General features: G+C 58.0%; 1 protein-coding gene across 8 annotated transcripts in view; it reads left to right on the top strand.

Annotated features, from left to right (window-relative positions):
• The window catches only part of KCNIP2 (potassium voltage-gated channel interacting protein 2), a 44,088-nt gene extending 25,904 nt beyond the window's left edge, over positions 1-18,184 (top strand). For 4 of the 8 annotated variants that reach the window (XM_032116291.1, XM_032116290.1, XM_032116292.1 and 1 more), the window contains exons 2-8: positions 13,526-13,650; positions 14,046-14,115; positions 14,213-14,283; positions 14,815-14,922; positions 15,314-15,418; positions 15,656-15,718; positions 16,049-16,263. In XM_032116291.1, coding sequence (XP_031972182.1) covers positions 13,526-13,650; positions 14,046-14,115; positions 14,213-14,283; positions 14,815-14,922; positions 15,314-15,418; positions 15,656-15,718; positions 16,049-16,096 — 590 coding nt within the window. In that variant the 3' untranslated portion in view covers positions 16,097-16,263. Of the gene's footprint in view, positions 1-1,488; positions 1,607-1,846; positions 7,001-12,312; positions 12,409-13,525; positions 13,651-14,045; positions 14,116-14,212; positions 14,284-14,814; positions 14,923-15,313; positions 15,419-15,655; positions 15,719-16,048 lie in introns of those variants that run through there. The other 4 variants (XM_032116286.1, XM_032116288.1, XM_032116293.1 and 1 more) reach the window with 4 other exon arrangements.
• Positions 18,185-19,558: the final 1,374 nt, after the last annotated feature.

The following is a 19,558-nucleotide window of genomic DNA, read 5'->3' as shown; positions in this document are numbered from 1 at the left end:
GAAGACTTTCAGCTCTTTCCCCAGGAGGCCTCTGATGCATCTCTGTCATCTTCTGCTGGTGTTAGAACAACCTTGGGAGTGTGCCCCAGGTGGGCAGGAGATGCTGAGCCCGGTGGCATGGAGCCACTAGATAGCCAGGCTATGCCACGACCTGGGACTGACACACCAACCCTCTCCATCCCCTGCCAGGGGACCAACCTGCAGCCTACTGGGCCAGTAATGGGGTTTCCTGGGAGACTGGTGTGGGGCAGACCTGCTGGGACCTCTTGCTGGGGGTCTGCTCAATAGCCTGGACATGGCCACCCCGCTGTAGCTGTGTCAGCTGGCCTTGCTCCCGGGGGGAACTGGGAAGGGTGGGGGGCAGCAGTGGCATGGGGGCAGCCCTGCTCCCTGCTTACCACACTCGTGCTGGAGTTAGGACTGATCTTGCATCGTGTACCATGTGGGAATTATCCACCTGGAGATGGGCAGTGCCGGTGGCATCCCTGGGGGAAGACCACAAGGGGTGCTGACCCCTGGTGATAGGCAGTGACCACAGGCACCTGGATCCCCGGTGGTCCCTGTGGCTTGTGATCAAACAGCCAGGCAAGGGCTGGAGTGCTGTTAAAAAAGAGCAGGAGAACTCAGTTTAGCCCCATTGGCTGTATGCGGATGTGTGCTCGAGCCACATGGATGCCAGGGTCACCCTCTGTTTCCAGCTGCTCTGTGACCTTGGCTGGGCTCCTAGCCCCTGCATCTCCTCCTCTCCTGCTCATTGCTGCACCACTTGGGGGTCTGGCAGTGTCTTGGGCATCCTGCATCACAGCCTCTGCTCCCAGCCTGTTCTCCCAGACCTGCTCCCCATCTTCCCTTGGTGTTCCTAGCAAAACAGGTGGAGCCATCTGCCTGCTTGGAAATGGGGCAGTTGGAGTTGTTGCCCCAGACACTCTCCAGGAGGGAGATGTTGAGGTGTTCAGCCACGTTGGTCCCCGTGGGGCAGACACATGTCTGGGGCACAGAGGACAAACCTGAGTCATCCCCATCCTGGATGTTTTGCCAGTGCCCAGCGTCCTGCCCCTCCCTGTGTCCCCCCCTGGGAACCGAGTGCCTTTTAATATCTGTGGCCCGTTTCCTTAGCAACTGCATTAAGCAAATCGATGGAGGTGGTGTCATTGGAATGGGAGGGCATGCCTTCTTTTCCCCCCCGACCCCCCCATCCTCACCACCCCCCACGCCTCCCTCCACTTGGCCTCTCTCCACTCTTACTCGCAGGCACGGCCCTGCTCTGCCTGGGCTCTCGGCCGTGGCTCCCTGAGCCTCCCGCCACAGCCCCGCACTGACCCCTCACTCGCCCATGGCTGATGGCGGGTGCCCCTGAGTAGGGGGTGGCAGCTGAACCCCCACCAGGGACACAGGCTGGTGTCCCTGGGATGCGGGGTCTGGCGGCTGATGTGCTGGGGTGAGGGGGCTCAAGGGCTGTGGTGGGGAGGGGTGGGGAGTGAGGGGCCATGAGACACCCCCACCATGAACCTGGAAGGCCTTGAGATGATTGCAGTGCTGGTGGTCCTGGTCCTCTTCGTCAAGGTGCTGGAGCAATTTGGCCTCTTCGAGCCTGTGTCCTTGGAAGGTAACGGGTGTGGGCGGTGCTGTCACCTCCAGGGACACGAGGGGCAGGTGGTGGGTGTCCAGAGCTGCCCCCGAGGATGCTCCAAGGCTGCTGCATCCATGAGAGAGTCCTGGGACATGGGGTCCGTCGGCTGCTTGTAGGGGCACAGGGTGCAAGGAGCAGAGCATCCTGCCTGTCCCAGTGGCTGGGGATGTGGGGAGGGGACAGGGCGGGCAGGGTGTCTGCTGTGTGGTGGTGACTTTGATGTGTGCTGGGGTACTGTGGGCTGGGACTGTGCGTGAGCATATATGTGGGCACTAGGGTGTTTCGCAGCCCCCGGAGCAAGGTGTTCCCAGAGACTGTGGTCACCTCACCCTGCACATGAGATGTTGGACTCAGCACCAGGCTTCAGAGCAGCCAGGCTCAGGCAGGATGGGTGCATGCTGGGCTCCCTGTTCCTGGCTCTCCCCACCCTTGGGCAGGGTGGGAGGACACAGAGGGAGCTGTCCAGCTATGGATGGGCTGTGCGAGACGCTGAGTGGTGTGCATGGGACGCACTTGGCAGAATCTGGATTCACTCGGGGCACTCTGCTTTGTGCGTGGTGGGAGGGAGGTCAGGACTGCTTGCCTGGGTGCTCCCTGGGCTCCCAGGGTGATGGTTGTGTGAAGGGTCCCACCCAGCCCCTGCCCATGCCTGCACACCCCTCTCTGAAGGATGCCGCAGCCTGCCTGGCCCCTGGCGTCAGGGCATGCACAGGGTGAGGAGGAGGCAGAGAACTTCCTGGTCTACTGGTGCCCTGGGATATTCCGCTCTGTTTCTCCAGCACTGGCTCCCACATAGGCTGGATGTAGTGGTGAATGCTCCCCTCCACAAGCAGTGGAGCAGGCAGCACCCTGAGACTGCACCTACTGGTTGGCTGTGCCTGGGGATAGGGAGGGAAGGAGGCGGGCAGATCAGGGGGATCTCTCCCTCTGACCCTGTGAACCTGATCGAAGGACAGGAAAGATGGGTGGAAGTTTTCATTACTGCTTAACTGCTTGCTACGTCCCTGTGCTCCAGCAGCAGATGCACTCCTAGGTGGATCATACCAGGAGGGAAACGGAGGCAGGAGCTGACCTAACTGACAGACACCCTGCCTTGTGAGTGCCAGGGGAGGGCATGCTGACTGTGCCCAGGGTGGATTCCCCTTCCCCAGTTCTGCTGGTGATTTGGAGGTGCCTCCCCCAGATGCTGCTTTACCCCTTCCCAGTGCTTTTGCTTCCCCACGTAGCTGCCCGAAGCTTTGTGCCAAAACCGGTGGCATTGATTGCAGCTGTTCTGCACCTCCCAGGTGCAGTGGAAAGAGTGGAGACAGAAAGCCCCCAGCCCCTGCAGCAACCCTGCTGAGGGGCTCAGGACAAGGCAGGGGCTGCTCCTTGCCTTGTGTGGCTCCTCTGTTTCCTGGGGCACACTCCTTGTCCACCTGCAATTGACTTTTCCCTAGCATGGGCCAGAGTGGGACATCAGAGATGGGGCATCCTGTGTCCACCCTTGTCCCGGTCATCTGTCACCCCTCCAGAAGGAACAGGGGCATGCCTGTCCCCCTCCACCCACACTCTCTTGCTGAGGAGCTGCAGTTCCCTCTGGCTTGGCTGGAGATGTGCCCCAGCTGTGAGGGTGGGAATAGGATCCAGGTGCCCTGGATTGCCAGCAATTACTCCCATTGCCTAAAGTGGCCCAGAGGAGAGGGAAACATGTCACTTGAGGGGCAGAAACTGGCTGAGGTTAAGCTGAGCCCTGGGCACTGTATGAGGAGTCCTGTGTGTGAATGACAGTGGTTTGGGATGGGGGTGAGATGCTGTTGCATAGGTTACTTCCCCTCTTGACTCGAGAGGCAGCAGGTAGGATTTTGCTCTCCAGGGAAGGTCCCAGACAGTGTCTGGGGCTGGAAAATAGTGTGCCCCTCCAGGGGTTGTTTACAAGCCGTGGCTCGGTCAACAGTGACAGCCCAGAGACCGCAAAGAGCCTGAAACCAAACGCTAATGGCTCGGGTCTGCTAATGGACACCAGGCTCTGCCACCTGCTCCGGAGCCACCGATGCTGCCGGCCGTGCTTCCCCTGTCCCGGCTGCTGGCCCATGCTCTCCCTGCCCCATCCCTGCTGGTCCCCTGCCATGGCTGTTTGTCTGCACAGGCTGTGCTGGTTGTATCCCATGGATAGATTGTGCTGGGAGGTGTTGTGCCACCACAGTGATGGACTGGGAATGGAGCAGCTCCAGAGGGGACCAAGCCAATCTCTCTAAGCCTGGGGAATGGTTCAGTGGGAGCATCTTGCAACAAGATCCTGGGGCAATGCCAGGCTTGCTGCATTCCCAAACTCAGCTGGATGAGGCCCCAAGCACCCCATCCTTCATTTGGAGCTGGCACTTTGCTGAGAAAGGGCTCGGACAGAAGTGCTGACTGTCTGCGACCCCTTGTCCTGTCTGCTTGGCACTGTACCCCCTTGGATCCTGCCACAGGCTTGGTGGCACAGGCACAGCCATCGCCTGGCAGCAGCAATGGAGCATCTCCCAGGAGTGCACTGTGCTCCAGGATCTTCAGGGTGATCAGTGCTGGAACTGACATTGTTTACCAGCTGGATAATCAATGATGGACTGTGTCACCCCACCTCTGCCCTGTGCCATTGTGCCTGTCCCCAGCCCTGAACATCTCTTGGCAGACCCATGTAGGAGGCTCTCAGACCCCTGCCGAGAGCCTGCTTTGGCCAAGTGCTCAGGATGGGGCAGGTGGAGAGAAACACTATCAATTTTGCCTCTTGAAGTGCAGCATCAATAATTCAGCGCAGAGCAATCGGTCCTGGCTGGGAGGAGGGATGGCAGGAGGGAGAAGGCGGGAGAGCCACCCGCGTAGCCCAGCCACAGATTAATATTAAATGAAGTTGCAGATTGCTGTCGGCAGGATAATTGGTGCCTGCCCGGGGCTGTTCCTGCCTTGGCTGTTCAGGGTACGTGCTGGAGGGCAGGCAGGATTGGGGGTGTCTTGGAGAGCCCCCAACATGGGGTGTGCTGGCCTCTGCCTTCCCTGGAGGCTGCTGCCGCAGAGCTCAGGATACGGAGAGAGAAGCAGGGCTGGGAGGGTGCCAAACCCTTCCAGAATCTGGGGAGAAACAGGAGGGAGCAGCATCATGCCTGGGTGCCACTGGCACCCCAGACGGTGCCAGGAGGGTGGTGGCAATGAGCAGTATGGACACCTCCTCATGGCTGGCTCAGGGTGAGGGTCCCTCTGGAGAGGGGAGAAAGCAAGCATCCCCAAGGTGCTGGTGAGAGCAAAGTCCCGTGCCAAGCCCTGATTCCTCCTGCTTTCCAGGAACCTCTTTGGCAGGAGTGCTGCGTCTTGGCTGCAGGAGGGACTGGCCCTTCGGGGTGTGATGCTTTGGTGCCTGGGCTCAGGGCATCATCCAGCCTGGTGGGTTTGACAGACCCCAGAGGTCAAGGTGAGCTTGCTGCAGGGGGGTAGATCTTGGAGCATCGAAATCTAGCCCAGAACAGCTGCAGACACTCCAGGCTGAACTTTGGGGTTCCCTGGGCTGGGCTGCACCAGAGATTTCCCCGTATGCAGTGGATTTAACCCTTGCCTTTCCAAGGCCTAGCAGGTTTGCCAGGCTCTAGGGCTGGGCAGGATGTGTTGGCTCTCCCGGCAGCCCTGAGCTCCCCAAGGACCACAGCACCTGTAGTGCACCCTGTGCCTCTGCTGCTGCATGGTGACACGTCCTGCTCAGCCCAGCCAGAGCTAATTAGCTTGTTGAATCTCTTCTCCCTCTGGCCTTGTGTTAATCACTTTTCACACTACTTCCTTCCTGATTCCCTCTGGCCTGATTTGCTCTTACTGTTGCTGATGTGCCTGGAGAGGGGAGCAAGGGGACCCAGCTGAACATGGAGCAGGGCCCCCACTGTGTCCCAGGATGGGCTCTGAGCCAGCAGATGGAGGGGCAGGAGACCACTCAGCCACAGGGAAGTGAGAAAATCACAGGCTGGAGAAAAAGCAAGAGATCTAGAGAGCAAAGGAGCCCATTGGGACAGCCCTTCTTTATAGCCCTGCTCTGTTGGGGGAGGGTGAAACCTTCAAGTGCAGTGGGAGAAGTTGGCACTCTCTAGTGCAGGGTTGTGTTAGGCTGCAGGGTGCTGTGGGAGCTCAATGGGGTCTCCTTCACCTCTCCCCTGTGAGGGGCAGGATTAGACCCCAGGACTGGGCACAGGTGGGAATACAAGTGCCCTGGACTGGGCTCTAGGTAGTATGGAGTCCATGGTCCCTGGAGCGCAGGTAGTAGGACATCTGATGTGCCATCCATGCTTGGCTGCAGCATTCCCTCCCAGGGATACAGGAGAATGTCTCATTCCCCCATGGGTGCCTGCCCTGGGGCTTGTTGTACTGCTGGGGCAGGAGGTGGCCTTGTCAGAAGCAGCTTTTAGGTGAGAGGTGCATAGACAGCTGCCAGAAAGAGACTTTCTAATAACCACTGTTGCCAGGCTGGAATCTGTCCTGCTGCCCTCAAAGCAGGACTTTGGGTGGGCTGTGGGGAGCACCCACCCTGGCTGTCCCTGACGTGCTGCCCTCCCTCCAGGCAGCACCCTGTGGGGCACGTTTGCACCCTGTGGAGCACATTTCTCTCCAGCAGCAAGCAAGGTACCCAGGGCTGGCAGCCCCCAGCCGTGGCTGTGACTGACTTGCTGGTGCAGAGATGCAGAGGAAGAGGGAAGAGATGAGGGTTGCAGATGTCTGTGGAGGTGATCAGCAGACAAGGCTGAGCTCCAAGGCGGGGAACTCCTGCCATGCAAGGTGGGGACACTGTTGGGGGGAAGGTTTGGTGGTTTGTGATGCGGCAGAGGGGATTTCCTGGGCAGAGCTGGTCCCTGGGCTGGTGGCAGCAGTATCCCTGTAGTGTGTGATGAGCTCGAGGGTCCCTGCAGACTGCTCAGCTCCAGTTCCACCACAAGATGCTGTTGGGGTGGAAGTCATTGCAGCTGATCCTCCTCCACCTCCACGCACCCACTGGTGCTAGTTCTGCACCCCTTTGTGGGTGCCTGTGCCAGGCTGCGTAGTGCAGGCGTGCCCTGGGGGAGACCTGACCCCTAAGTCCCTTGGGAAGTTCCGTGGACTCTCCTTCTCTGCAGCCTGGGTGTCCCGAGGGACCACAGCGGGTGCCAGGTCAGGAAGAGGGAGGGCCAAGGCAGGTCTCTCCTCCCCTGCCCTCCCCTCTCCTGCGTTGCTGGGTCTGTTGCTGCCAGAGCAGCTGCCGGCTGGGGCTGCGTGTCTGGGGGATGGCGGCTGAGGCACCCTGGGACCTGCAGGGGCTGCAAACGGTGGGCATCATCCTGCTGCTCTGCTCCAGCCTCAAGATACTCCATGCCCTGGGCATCATCGACCTGACCAGGGGAGGTGGGATGGGGACAGGGATGGGGATGGGGTTGCAACGAGATGGGGATGTTGTGGTGGAGGTGCTCCTCCTATCCCAAGAGCTGCAGGGTGCTTAGGGGAGTTTTTGAAGGATTAGTGTGGTTTAGGGCTTTTTTGGGGGGGGAGGAGGGCATTGGAGTGTCTGGCAGCAGTAGGATGTAGGGAACTGGGGAAGTAGGGGTGTCTGGGGGTGTTTCAGAGTGTTAGGATATTGGGTGGGAATATTTGTGGACATTGGAATGTGTGGTGTTGGGTGCAGGATGCTAGAAATGTAGGGTGTCTGCGAGCATTAGGGTGGGGGATATCTGGGTCTTGAGGCACTGGGATGCAGTGATGTGTGGGGTGCTGGGGGATGGAAACTGTCTGGGCTGTTGGAGTCTCAGGGCAAGGGGATGCAGAGGGCTGGGCTTTGTCAGATGATGGGGAAAAGGACTGCAGGTAACTGCGGCTGAGGAGGTGTGAGCTGGGAGAAAAGAGCCATGGATGTGGGGTGCAGCACCATGCAGAGCAAAGCTTTCCCACTGCTACAGGAACTGGTGGCTATGGGGGAAGTGTGGCAAAAGAGGCTAGAGCCCCTTTGCCCTCCCTGTGGGGCTGTGCCAGGGCTGGGGAAGGAAGAGGATGCTGTGGGTGTCGTGCTTCCTGGTTTGGCAAGTGGGTACTGAGGATAGGGCTGGATGTGGCCAAAGAGGAGGACCCAAAATATGTCAGAGCAATGGATACAGGACCTGTTGGTTGTGGCTGGTGAGGGTGGGAGTGCAGGGAGCTGCGTGGTGCTGATGCCTTGTTTCCTTTGGCTGCCTTCCTCGACTGTGCCACGGACAGTCCCAGCTCAGACAAGGGCTGCCAACAGACTTTGCATGAATGTGTTTTGGGGCTGGTTTGCTGCCATCTTCTCTGCCTCCTTGCTGACACTGGGGATGCTGTGAGATGAAGGGACTGCAGATCACATCCCCTCGGGTAGCCAGATCTCGGAATGGGAGGCTGTGTGGATAGGAGTGATCAGAGGAGCAATTAGTAGTAGACCAGAGGGAGGGGAGGACATGAAGGTGCTGTGCCCAGGAGGTGCTTTCAACCCCCTTCTGATGGAGGATGTCCCTGAGCTGCCTGGGATCTGGCTGGGCTGTGGCTGAAGCACATCCACTCCTTGTCCCTGTGCCTTACTGTGGAGGGTATGGATGGCTGGGTAATGGGTATGCAGAGCACCAGCTCTCTTGTGGAACACACTGCTTGCAGCCAAGAGGAGCTGCTGCTCTGCTGAGGCATTTTTTTGGGTAGCTCCTCTGGCACCTTGGATGTGCTGGTTCCTGCTGCCAGAGGAGGTGCCAATGGGGGCAGGATATATCCCTGTGTGTGGGTTTTGCAGCAGGGTGATGCATCTGGCTGTCCCATCCTGTCCCTTGGGATGTGTATCCTGTTCCATTCCCTGCTTGCAACATTTTGTATGTGGTGTGGACTGAACAAATTATTATTCTGTAACATCTCCTTTGGGCACAGCCAGGCTATCTGGGAGCACTGTCACAGGCTGGAGATGGGAGTGAGGACAGCACTGCTGTGAGCCCCACTTGGCTCTGTGGCCCATTCTGGCCCATGGTACCCGCTTCCTCTGGGGTTTGCTCAGTACAAGGGTTGTGCAGCTGTTCCTCCCTCTGGTACTGGGGAATATCCTGGTCCTGAGCCTCTGCTGTCCCATGAACCGCAGCTCGCTTGGCAGCTTTGCTGCTTCCAGCTCTGTCCCACCCCCAGGACAAGGACTCTCTGGCCCCAGGAGATGGCAGCTCTGATTTCATTCCTCTGATGGATGACTGTCTGGCACCTTTGCTACACTTGGCTCTGCATTGCTGACTGATGAGGGTCATTTGCAGAGCTGCTGCTAGTGGGACACATCCTGGCCTCCCCAGGGCGGCTGGGGGGACTCACTCTTCCTCCTGCTGACCCTCCTTGCAGACTCCAGAGAGCTGTGGTTGATGGCACTGCCTGAGGCTGGGTACTTCCCTGAGTGGCTGAGCCCTGCACAGGGATGACTGTCAGCCATAGGTTTTAGGAGCAGGTGGGTTCAGGTCAGCATTGGGATACCAGCTCCTCCTGACCTGCCAACTGACCCAATGCTGCCCCACGGGGCCAAGCAGGGGCTGTGGGTGCTCTGCTCCCCTCCTGGAATGTTGCTGTGCCCAGGAGCTGGGCTGGGGACACTGTGGGGGTCTTATCATGGGAAGCACATTTTCCACCCATCATGATCAAGCATTTATTGACAGGTTACTGACAGTGATGGGGGAGTTTTGGCACTGCCTGTTGGTTTGTTATTGTAGAGTCTTTTCTAGTAGAAGGGTGCCATGGAACGGGTGGGTTGGTCTCCCCATCCAGCTATCACTGTGGGGTCACTGGTGGCTGTGGCTCTACGGGAGGACAGGGACATTGTTGTGCATCAGACTGACTCTGTGTCCTGCTTTTCCTCTGGGGAGACCACGGAGCAACCCAGGCTTGGCTCCTCTGTGGGAAGGGGGTATCAGTCCAGCACCGGGTAACCCTCAGCATGGTGGCATTGGCTGGATCCAGCCCCCAAGGACACATCAGCTGCTGGTGGCTCGATACAAAGTGGTCCGTGGCCATCCTGATGGCAATCATTGCTGGGGGCAGGGATCTACCCACTGTAGGTCCCCTTGGAGCCAGCCTTAGGGATTCGTTTCAACAGCATGTGGAAGTGGGGATGTGAAATCTCTTCCCCTTCTGGTGCTGCTCATGGATGGAGTCTCAGTTTGTGTGTGTTCATGTGTGTTTCGAAGTCGCCGAGCTGCGGAGTGATGCATGGGAAGAGACAAGCCACTTAACCCCGCAGACCTCCCACCGCAGATAAAACACTGCCAGCCCTTTTTGTTCTGTACCAGCCACTGGATGGCCCTTGCAGAAGGGTGGAGAGCAGAGCAGCATCTGGAAAAGGAGCTGTTGCTGGCAGGAACAGGGCTTCGTGCTGCAATGTCCCTTGTGTCCAGAGTGGCAGCACACAGCTGGGCTCTGCACCTCATCTTCGGCCAGAGCTGTTCCCCAGCAAGGGGGAGCTCCCAGACTTGCTTGTGGTTTGGATGCTGGGGACAGAAAGAGGCTGGTGTGTCCGACCCAGCAGAGCCCTTGTGTTCACTAAAGCCAGGACAGCAAAACCCCAGTCCTGGTCACCCCTCTCCTGTTGTTAAGCTGCATGTGCTGAATGTGCTCCCTCCCCTGCCCTGGGGACCCTGGAATCGGGCCCCCTTCGGTTTCCTCCTTGAGAAAACGCCCATGTTCCTTATTTTTTTCTTTTTCCTTCTTTATAACAAACTAAAGTGTAACTTGCACCCGACCTGACCTACTGCACGTGCCTATACCTGCTGCCCCTGTGAGTCCAACCACAGTTTACTCTCTGTTGCATCTCTCTCGCTGTGTGGTTTCCCTCCTGCCCTGCTCCCTCCCGGGCCCATCACCCTGGCACTGGGTGTTGCTCTGCCCACCCTGTCCCTTCCCTCTCAGCAAAGGGGATACTTCTGCCTGCCAGGTCTTTTCCTGCAGCTCAGCTCTGCAGGAGGCACCTGGCCCCAGAGCATCCTTGGAAGGCTGAAAGGTGCAATTTCCCTTTCCCTCTGCAAATTAAGGCCCTGTAAGCATAGCTGGGACAAAATCATGGTTTATGTACAACTGATGCCCACTTCTAGGAAGGAAAAATCCTCTTTCCTCACCTGCCTGCAAACCCTGGAGCAGACAGGAGCCAGGTTGTGCTGCTCTGCCAGCGCCAAGATCCTGGTCCTCACCCTTGCCCCTGTCACCCCCCGACAAATGCCAGGGGGGGTGCGTTTGTTCATCCCTATACATTTGCACATCACTGTCGCCCTGCTGTGGATGCCACATCCCTGGGGAGAATTTACGCTCTTTGAGTGGCTTTGTGTGATGTCCTGCTGGAACCATGACCTCCTGGAGCTATTCTCTATCCCTCAGAATGATGGAGCTGCCTTGGTGTGAGCTCAGAGGCTCCCAGATTCTACCTGTGGGCACTTTGGGGCCAACCTGCCTAGCAGTGGCTGCTGTATGTGCACCCATATCCCTGTCCTGGAGCTGGGTACCACAGAACATCATTTTCCTGGCACCTGGGGCTCAGCTTAGCCCCACAAGGCTGAGAAAGTGTTTCTGTGGCAGCAATCTGCTAGAACCCTAGAGAAACAACCCCAAAACCGGGACTCAGGACACATAGACATTGTGACCTGCTGCTTGCAGAGGTACAGGATGCTTGGAGCAAACACAGTGACAAACCAGAGCCCCAAAGGGACTTTGCACCTTTCGTCCCATTTGTCCCCATGCTGGTGCCTGCCTCTCCTTGGAGGCTTGAGCCCAGCATAGCCTTCATCCGCTCCTCTTCCTCCTTTCCCTACCTGCAGCATTAGTCCTGCGCTGAGTTTGCTGGCTTGAGGTACTGTGGGAAGGGAGGGAGGGGGTCTGCAGCCATGGGGCAACACCAGCTGGGAGAGATGGGGCTGAGTGAAACCACTGGGGCCCAAATGGGGGAACAGGGGGTGGCAGTGGGGTCAGTACAGGACCTACTATTAATGCAGGGCGACTTGGATGCAATGGCCATGGGCCAGGCTGCTGTGGGTAATCCCTCACACAGCCCCGCAGCCTGGCCAAGGCAAAGCCCTGAGCCCCGTTCCCCGTCTGGCTGTCTCAAAGCAGGTCCCTGGGCTCGGGTCCCAGCGCTGCACTGGGGTGGGGGTGCATGCTGCTGTCTGGGCTGCATGGGGGTTCCGGTGCATGCTTTGCCTTCAGCCCTTGGGTGCCAGCAGGATCAAACCCAGCCCGAGCTTGGGGAAGATGCAATGCCCTGGCTCAGCCACAGGCTGTTCTTGGGCTTCATCCTGCCCTGCCTCCCTGCAGAGTCCCTCGGGGCAGATCCCCGGGGAGCAGGTATTTGTCCTCAAGGCTAAAGGACAGAGTCAGGCCCTGCCATTTCCTGACTCTCTGGGCTCCTGGGAGTCTCCAGTGCACCCCGGCATGATGGGGGTGTACAGAGGTGCTGGGTGTGGGTAGCCTAGCAGGGTTGCCCCCATCCTCCCCAAGGATGGATACTCCAGTGCCGGGTTTGTCCTGGGATTGAGCAGGAAGGCCGACCAGAGCCTGGGCTGGGTTTTGCCTTCCTGCTCCTCCAGCCTCACGCTGCATGTGCTGCCTCTGCTCAGATCACCCTGCGCCGGGTGCCCATCCCTGCTGCCCGTCGGGACCGGGGGCTGATGCTCTGTTAACTCTTCTTCTGCTTGGTGACTCCTTCTTTCTTCCAGGCAACCCGCCAGTCCAAACTAAAAAAGCGCTGAAGCAGCGATTCCTCAAACTGCTGCCCTGCTGCCGGCCCAAATCCATCCCCTCGCTCAGTGAAAGCAAGTGCTTCTTCTTGCCTTTGTGTGTGTTTGTCCCCGGCGGTGCTGCTGCCTGCTCTCCGCCCTGGCCCTGCCTGCGGGAAGGGGACGCCTCCACCTCTCCCCTGCCCTGGCTGTCAGGATCAGCCCTGCCCTGGAGGGGTCCGATCCCATGGGCTCTGCACCTACCTCTGTCTTTACCGGCTCACAGGCTGGTTTTCTCCCTCTTCATCTCCCTGGAGCAGCTCCCACGGGATGCACAGCGGCAGGAACCGCTTGGGAGCTGGCTCAGGGCAGCGGGGCCCTCCCGGCACTAGTTTAAGGGGTGGGAGTTTGTTTCTCTAAGTTCAGGGTCGGTTTGGAGATGGAGGTGTGATGGGGGGATGAAAGAGTCTGAGCAGGGAGTGAGTGCAGAGTCCCCTAACCCCCTGTACTGGGTGTGCTTGGCCCCTTGGTGAGCCCAAGCCCCTGGTCAGGATCTCTCCCCGCTCCACAGTGCAAGCCAATTCCCCCTGGGAAGAGGTGAGTATGGAGGGGCAGGGTCTGAACCATCCCATGGAGAGGGGCTATGTGCCACTCTTGGCTGAGTGGGGTCTAAGGGTGCTGGTTGCTGCAGGCAGGGGTTGTGCAGCTTGGCAGATGGTGGAGAGAAGCCATCGATGAAGGTGGGAGCACAGTGGGCAGGATGGAATCTGGAAAGGCGGGGGGGGGGAGCATTTGGGGCTGGGAGTTCTGAGGGGCAACTCTCCTGCTGGACGTGAGCCCTGGTGCTGCAGGACATCAAGGGTCTGAACTCCACAGGGCAGATGCCTGTGCTGGTGGGAGGAGAAGGGCAAGCAGAGAGTGTTTCAGCACTGGGGGGTGTTCACACCTGTTTTCTGCCCAGCCTGGGCTGTACTGGAGGGGGGGTAGTTGCCCAGTGTCAGTCCCTGGTCTGCAGCCAGGGTGTCTATGAGTGTCCCCTGCTGGCATAGACCCAGCTCTGGCTGAGCAGAGCACCCCAAAAATGTGTCAACCTGGGCAGGTGTGAGAGGAAGGGGTGTGCTGTGCAAGGTGCCTCTCCTGCCCCCTGGCATGACAAGATAGGGCAGGACAGTGCTGGCCTCAGCCACCCTCTCTTCCCCTGGGTTCCTTGCAGACAGTGTTGAGGACGAGTTTGAACTCTCCACCGTCTGCCACCGCCCCGAGGGGCTGGAGCAGCTCCAGGAACAGACCAAGTTCACCCGCAAAGAGCTGCAGGTCCTGTACCGAGGCTTCAAGAATGTGAGTACCCCTTGACCAGCTCTGATAGTCCCCACCTCTGCTGCCAAGTCCACCTTGGGGTGGTGCTTTGTTTGTGAAGGTTTTTGGGACCTTGGGGTTGAAGTTTATATAAGGCTACAGCCTGACCTTACCTGCAGGGAGCTCAGTGAGGAGACCTGATCTTGTTTTCCATTTCCTGGGGTGCAGAGAGCCCCCTTCCTGGGTGCCTGGGACTCAGAGCCCCTCCAGCGAGGGGTGCAGCCCAAAAGATCAGAGAGATGCTCCAAGCAGCCTTTCTAGCCACCCCACCAGGTGCACAGGGCTGGAGAGGCAAGGCAAGGGAGCCACAGGGTTTTAAGGGGGTGCTCAGCCCTTTTTTGCAATGTGCAAGTGACACTGTGGCCTTGCCCTGGCAGGAGTGCCCAAGCGGCATTGTCAACGAAGAAAACTTCAAACAGATCTATTCACAGTTCTTCCCTCAAGGAGGTGAGTTCCTATCCCAATCCCTGTCCCCATACATATGGGTGCCTCTGTGGGGCAGAGGGTCACACAGCACCCCCTCACGCTGTCTGCCTCCCTGCAGACTCCAGCACCTATGCCACCTTCCTCTTCAACGCCTTTGACACCGACCACGATGGCTCCGTCAGCTTCGAGGTGAGCTGTGGCCAAGGAGGGGGTGATGGGTTGCAGCGGGGCAAGGAGAGCACGTCCCTTCAGCGACCAAGGGCTGGGGTCAAGCAGCGTTGCTGTTGCAGATGGATGAAGAGCTTTGCAGGTCTAGTGGAGTTTATTAAATTCCCAGAGGCAATGGAAAGCCAATGAAAAGCAACAAAAAAGGGCTTTCTGTATTTTCTGGGTAGGGTTGTGTAGGTACCCAGACCGGCAAACACAGCCATGGCTGGGTCTTGTTCAGGCTTTGGCTGAACAGCAGGTCATGATGCACATTGTCCTCTTGCTTGCTGTGACCCAAGGGAGTAGTGTGGGAAATGTATGGGGTTAAGCAATTTTTTCTCCCCAGACTCTTTTTGATACCCAACATTTCACCTTTTCACCCCAGCCCCAGGGCACATTGGCTTTGGGGCTGAGTTCCTCTCCACAGGAGAATCAAGCAGGGCTGTACCCTCTGTGTCTCTGAGGCCCTTTGTGGCTGTAACTCCCATTTGCCTGCCTTGTCCATCCTTGCAGGACTTTGTGTCTGGGCTGTCCACCATCCTGCGGGGCACCATTGATGATCGCCTGAACTGGGCTTTCAACCTCTATGACCTGAACAAAGATGGCTGCATCACCAAAGAGGTGGGATGGAGGGGTCCAGACTGGTCCCCGGGGCCAGTGCCGGTCTGCACCTGGCAGGGACAAGGGCAGAACTTGGGGGTATTGGCTGAGCCCTGGAGGAGAGCTGAGGGGGTCAATATTTACTTGAGCTCAGCTTTGCAAGTGTCCCTCCTGGCCCCCTGGCACTGGTGGGACTCTGGGATGGAGGGTGGATGAGTGGTGTGCAGCTTTGGGGCTCCACTGTGCATGCATGTGCACACATGGCCCCACAGTGTGCACAGAGCCAGCAGAAACACACCTGAGCACCCCACAGGTCCTTCAGGAGCATCAAGAAAAAGGTGCGGGTTGGGGACCAGGTGGAGGCAGAGCTGAACTGCAGTTGACACTGCAACCCTGCTCCCCTTCCCATCAGGAAATGCTGGACATCATGAAGTCCATCTATGACATGATGGGCAAATACACCTACCCAGCCATGCGGGAGGAAGCACCCCGGGAGCATGTGGAGAACTTCTTCCAGGTGAGCTGAGTACATCCCGGGGAAGCAGAGCTCCAGCACAGAGCTGCAGTGAGTGCGGTAGAAGACACCCCATTCTGGGGATGAAGCAGGGCTGTGCTGGTCCTGCTGGTGCTTGGGCATGCCTGGGGCAAGGGATGCACTGTGTCCAGTCCCTGTGGGATCTGGTCAGGGGGTACCAGGTTCTCCCTGGGGCTGGGGCTGTCCCTGCTATGCCCCCTGTGCTGTGCTTGTCTGCAGAAAATGGACCGGAATAAGGACGGCGTGGTGACAATCGAGGAGTTCCTGGAGTCCTGCCAGAAGGTAAAGTCACCGGCAGCTCTTGTCTAAGCTGGGTCACCACGCTCTTCCCTGGGGACCTTTGTCCCTCCTGCTTCCTTCCTGCAGAGAGGAGGTGAAGCCAGGGCTCCCAGGGGCAAGGCTGGAGCTCTGCTTTGGGAACTGTACCCATGCCAGCATCCCCGTACAGATGAGGAGAGCTGTGGATCCTAGCAGGGCTTGGGAACTGCCTGTAATCCCTGGGGCTCTTGTCCCACGTGCCAGAGCTGCCATGAGGGTACAGCCAGGTTTGGGGGAGCTGCCCGGGTTGCTATTCTGTGCCCAACTTGCCTGCTTCCCACCTGCTCCTGACAGGATGAGAACATCATGCGATCCATGCAGCTCTTTGACAGCGTGATTTAGCTCCCAGACCTGCCTCCAGACGAGCTCTCCTGACACTGGGCCCAGAACCTTCTTCTCTCTCTCGACTTTTCCTTTGAGACTCCCCTCCTCCGGCTGCACAGACACCCCCATGGAAAGGGGCCTTCCTTCCCTGAGATGCAGTCGGTGCCGAAATCTTCCCTTTCCCCTGGCCCAGCTCTGCTTTCCTCGGGGGATCCCAAGCAGGTGCTCCCTGATGTTGGAGCACGGGCATGGCTGGCACAGGATGAGCATTTCACCTGGATGGACCTCCCTGCATCTAATCCTGATGGAAAAGATGCAGCCTTGGGCTGCAATAGAGGTTTTTCCCGTGCACACCACCCTGTGCAGCCACAGCTCCCCTACCCTGATCCTCCCCAGCCTCAGGAGCCTCCAGTCCTGGCTCCAGCCTGAACCCTCCAGCGACACTATCTAGAAACCAATAAAGTCTTGGAATGGGCACCAGTGCCTCGGCTTCCTCCCCTGCCCTGGCTGTGCCCTGCTGTGGGGAGTGTGTCCGGTGTGTCCACTGTGAGCCACCAGCCACCCTCCTTGTCCTGACACTGGGCCGGTGGGTGGGCAGAGGGGCCGTGCCTGGAAATGGCAGCCATGTGAGCCCTTGGGGTTCATTGCTGCATGAGCTATAGGGCAGCATGCCTGACCCCAGGGATCCCAGTTAGAGTTAGGAGGCTTGCCCTGACAGGGGGAGAGGGGAGGCTAAAGGGACCCCGAGGTGACTTCTTGTAGCACTTGTCCCCCAGGATGGAGGATGCAAGCCTGGGAGAGCTGCAACCTCAGCCCCTGTCCCTCAGGTTTGGGGTGCTGGCACAGAGGGACCCCAGGGATCCACTTGGAGGCTCTGGTGGAGAGACACCCTTTCCAATACTTCCCGAGGACATGACAGCCAGGGTGTGGGGACACGTAGAAGAGGGAGATGGGCTGGTGCCTGGTGGCCCTTCTGCCCCCATAGGGCTCAGAGTCGTGTTCCTGGCATCATTTGCTGCTGACCTTGCCCTGCTCCTGTGCCCTGGCCCATCCCAGCCCACATGCTGCCCAGAGGACTGGGGAATGAGCAACGAGGCAGAGAGGTGTTCCCACAGGCACTGTGCTAGTGACATGGCTGAGCTAGCATCTCCTAGAGGAGAAAGTCGAGGCTGGGGTTAGACAGGAGTCGCTGCCATGCTGCTGGCAGGCTGGAGGGTCACCTTGGGGCAGGGGGCTCATCTCCTTTCCCCAGCATGGCCATATGTGAGCCTGCTTGGGGACCTTGGGGATGGGGACCCTGGGTGTCTTTGTCACCACCAGCTCCTTGGAGCCAGGTGTGTGCAGGCAGGCCTGTCCTGCCCACATACCACTCCAAGTCACAGCTGGGAGAGTGATGCCCAGGGGCTAATGATCCCATGCCAACACCAAAGGCCCCTCACAGCCACTGGGAATGTACCCAGCCGTGGCAGACCCCAGCTGTGGCTCCACTCTTCTGTATCCTTGGCCAGAGGTGGTTTGGGCTGGCCTGAGCTGCAATGTCTGGGATCAGCACCCATGCTGGGCCAGACCCAGGCTGAGCCCCTGGCGTTGGAGACATTAGAATTTAACCCCTTGGGCTCTGAGCCAAAGCTACAGGGCTGCTTCCCAGGGGGACTGTCCCTGTCCCAGCCCTTGCAGATATGATGTGTTTTTTAGGCTCATGCGACACACTATTCATCTCGCAGACATGATGTGTTTTTTAGGTTCATTCAACACACTGTTCATCTCACAGACCTGTTCCTGGGTTTGCTGTGGGGCTGAGCTCCCACTTGCATTCTCCTAAGGGTGGGAGGGCCTTACTCGTCCATCTCTTCGGCCCTGTTCTCCCTCCTCCCAGGCTCCCTGGGGTACCCACTGTCCCCTGCCACGTGGAGCACATGCCACCTCCCCCCTCACGCTGTAGGTCGCATGGTGTGACCCCCTGACCTGGGGCATGGTGACCCACAACCTGCTTGGCATCTCCAGTCTGTATATTTTGTATTATAACAATTATATGAGTTAAAAAACAAAACAAAACAAAAAAAATCAACAAAAAACCAATAAAATCTAACCACAATGCTATGCACACCACCGTTATGTCTTTGCATCTGTCAGCTGCCTGGGATGGGAGGGCAGGGAAAACGAGGGGTCTCTGCAGAGGGTTGGTATCCTTTTTGGGGTACTGTGGTTGCATGGGGGACAGGGTGCACACTGAGCTTGGCTGGTGGTGGTCCTCTAAATAGAGACTTTCCCCTGCTAAGAGGCTGTAAGTGTTAAGGTTAAGAAGCTCTTACATCAAGCGTGTCACATTTCAGGAGTCAGGCTGCCAGGTGTGTTTTCAGCTTGTCACAGATGCTGCTGGGTGAACCCAAGATTAGGACCAGGTGGCCCTTGTTAGGATGTAGCATTTAAGGCTGAGCTAACAGGAACATGGTCACCTGCCACCTTGAGGAGGTAGGTAGGGACTGGGAAGGACTTTTTTCTTAGCGACATGAACTGATGGGCAATCACTAGTTGTTGGAAAAGGCCAGCATTGAGAACTGGGGAAAAACTAAGTAAAACAGTCATGTAAGTAAAGAAAGCAGTGGAACAAGAGAGTAATGCACCTGATGTGGGACAGCAAAATGGTCCAGTATTACACAGTCTGTGGTTCAGGAACTGAAAGCTCAGTGCAAAGATCTGCCTGGAGACCAAATATCTTAAAAGGATGGGCTCTGGCCGTGGGGGGAGTTACCATTGTGGGACTGGGTAAGCAGCAAGTCTGATCTTTCCAAAGCCTCTGACTCTCCAGGGACATTTTCAGGCTGCTGGCCATCGCCCAGGGCTGTGTATGGCAGTATGAATGGGCCTGAGCACATTTTTCCCTCTAACCCACTTTTCCCGGTATATCCTATCCCCTGAGCTCTGTTTGGCTGGTTGCTATTTCGGGCAATGACATCCAAGGGCTTGATGTGCCCTCTTGTGGCACAGGGATGCTGTGAGCCACTGATAGGATCCCTTGGGTCCTTGTCCCCAGGGCGAAGGGCAGGAAAGAGGCTGAGGTGACAATGGGAACAACAGCGCTGTGGGGCTCAGCCTTCAAATGCTGCCGTAGCCTTTTCACACCAAATGGGAAAAGGTTTGTGCAGGGATTGTAGCTGTTGCGGTGGGGGGGGGGGGGGGGGTGGGGGGGTGACGCATCCCTGGGAGTCAAAAATAATCTGTTTAGCTCTCCCCCAAACAGGCACTCGGAAGGGACTTAGGGCAGGGAGGCCTGGATCAGCCCCTTTAGGTGTGCCATCAGCTTGCTATGAGAAGCTGCTGGGTGAGCCAGGGCTTTGGATGACCCTTGTTAGTAGGAGGTGGCATTGAAGGGTGGTAACAGCCAAGTCATTTGGTCTATGGCAAGAACAGAGATAAGAGCTGAAGGATCCTTGGAAAAGGGCAGCCGTGTGTTGTTTCCAGCCAAGTTTTTCCCAGCTT

The sequence above is a fragment of the Corvus moneduloides genome, chromosome 8 (genome assembly GCF_009650955.1).
Source record: "Corvus moneduloides isolate bCorMon1 chromosome 8, bCorMon1.pri, whole genome shotgun sequence".
Classification (NCBI taxonomy): domain Eukaryota; kingdom Metazoa; phylum Chordata; class Aves; order Passeriformes; family Corvidae; genus Corvus; species Corvus moneduloides.
The sequence above is the reverse complement of the archived record's forward strand: the minus strand, read 5'-3'. Positions and strand labels throughout refer to the sequence as shown.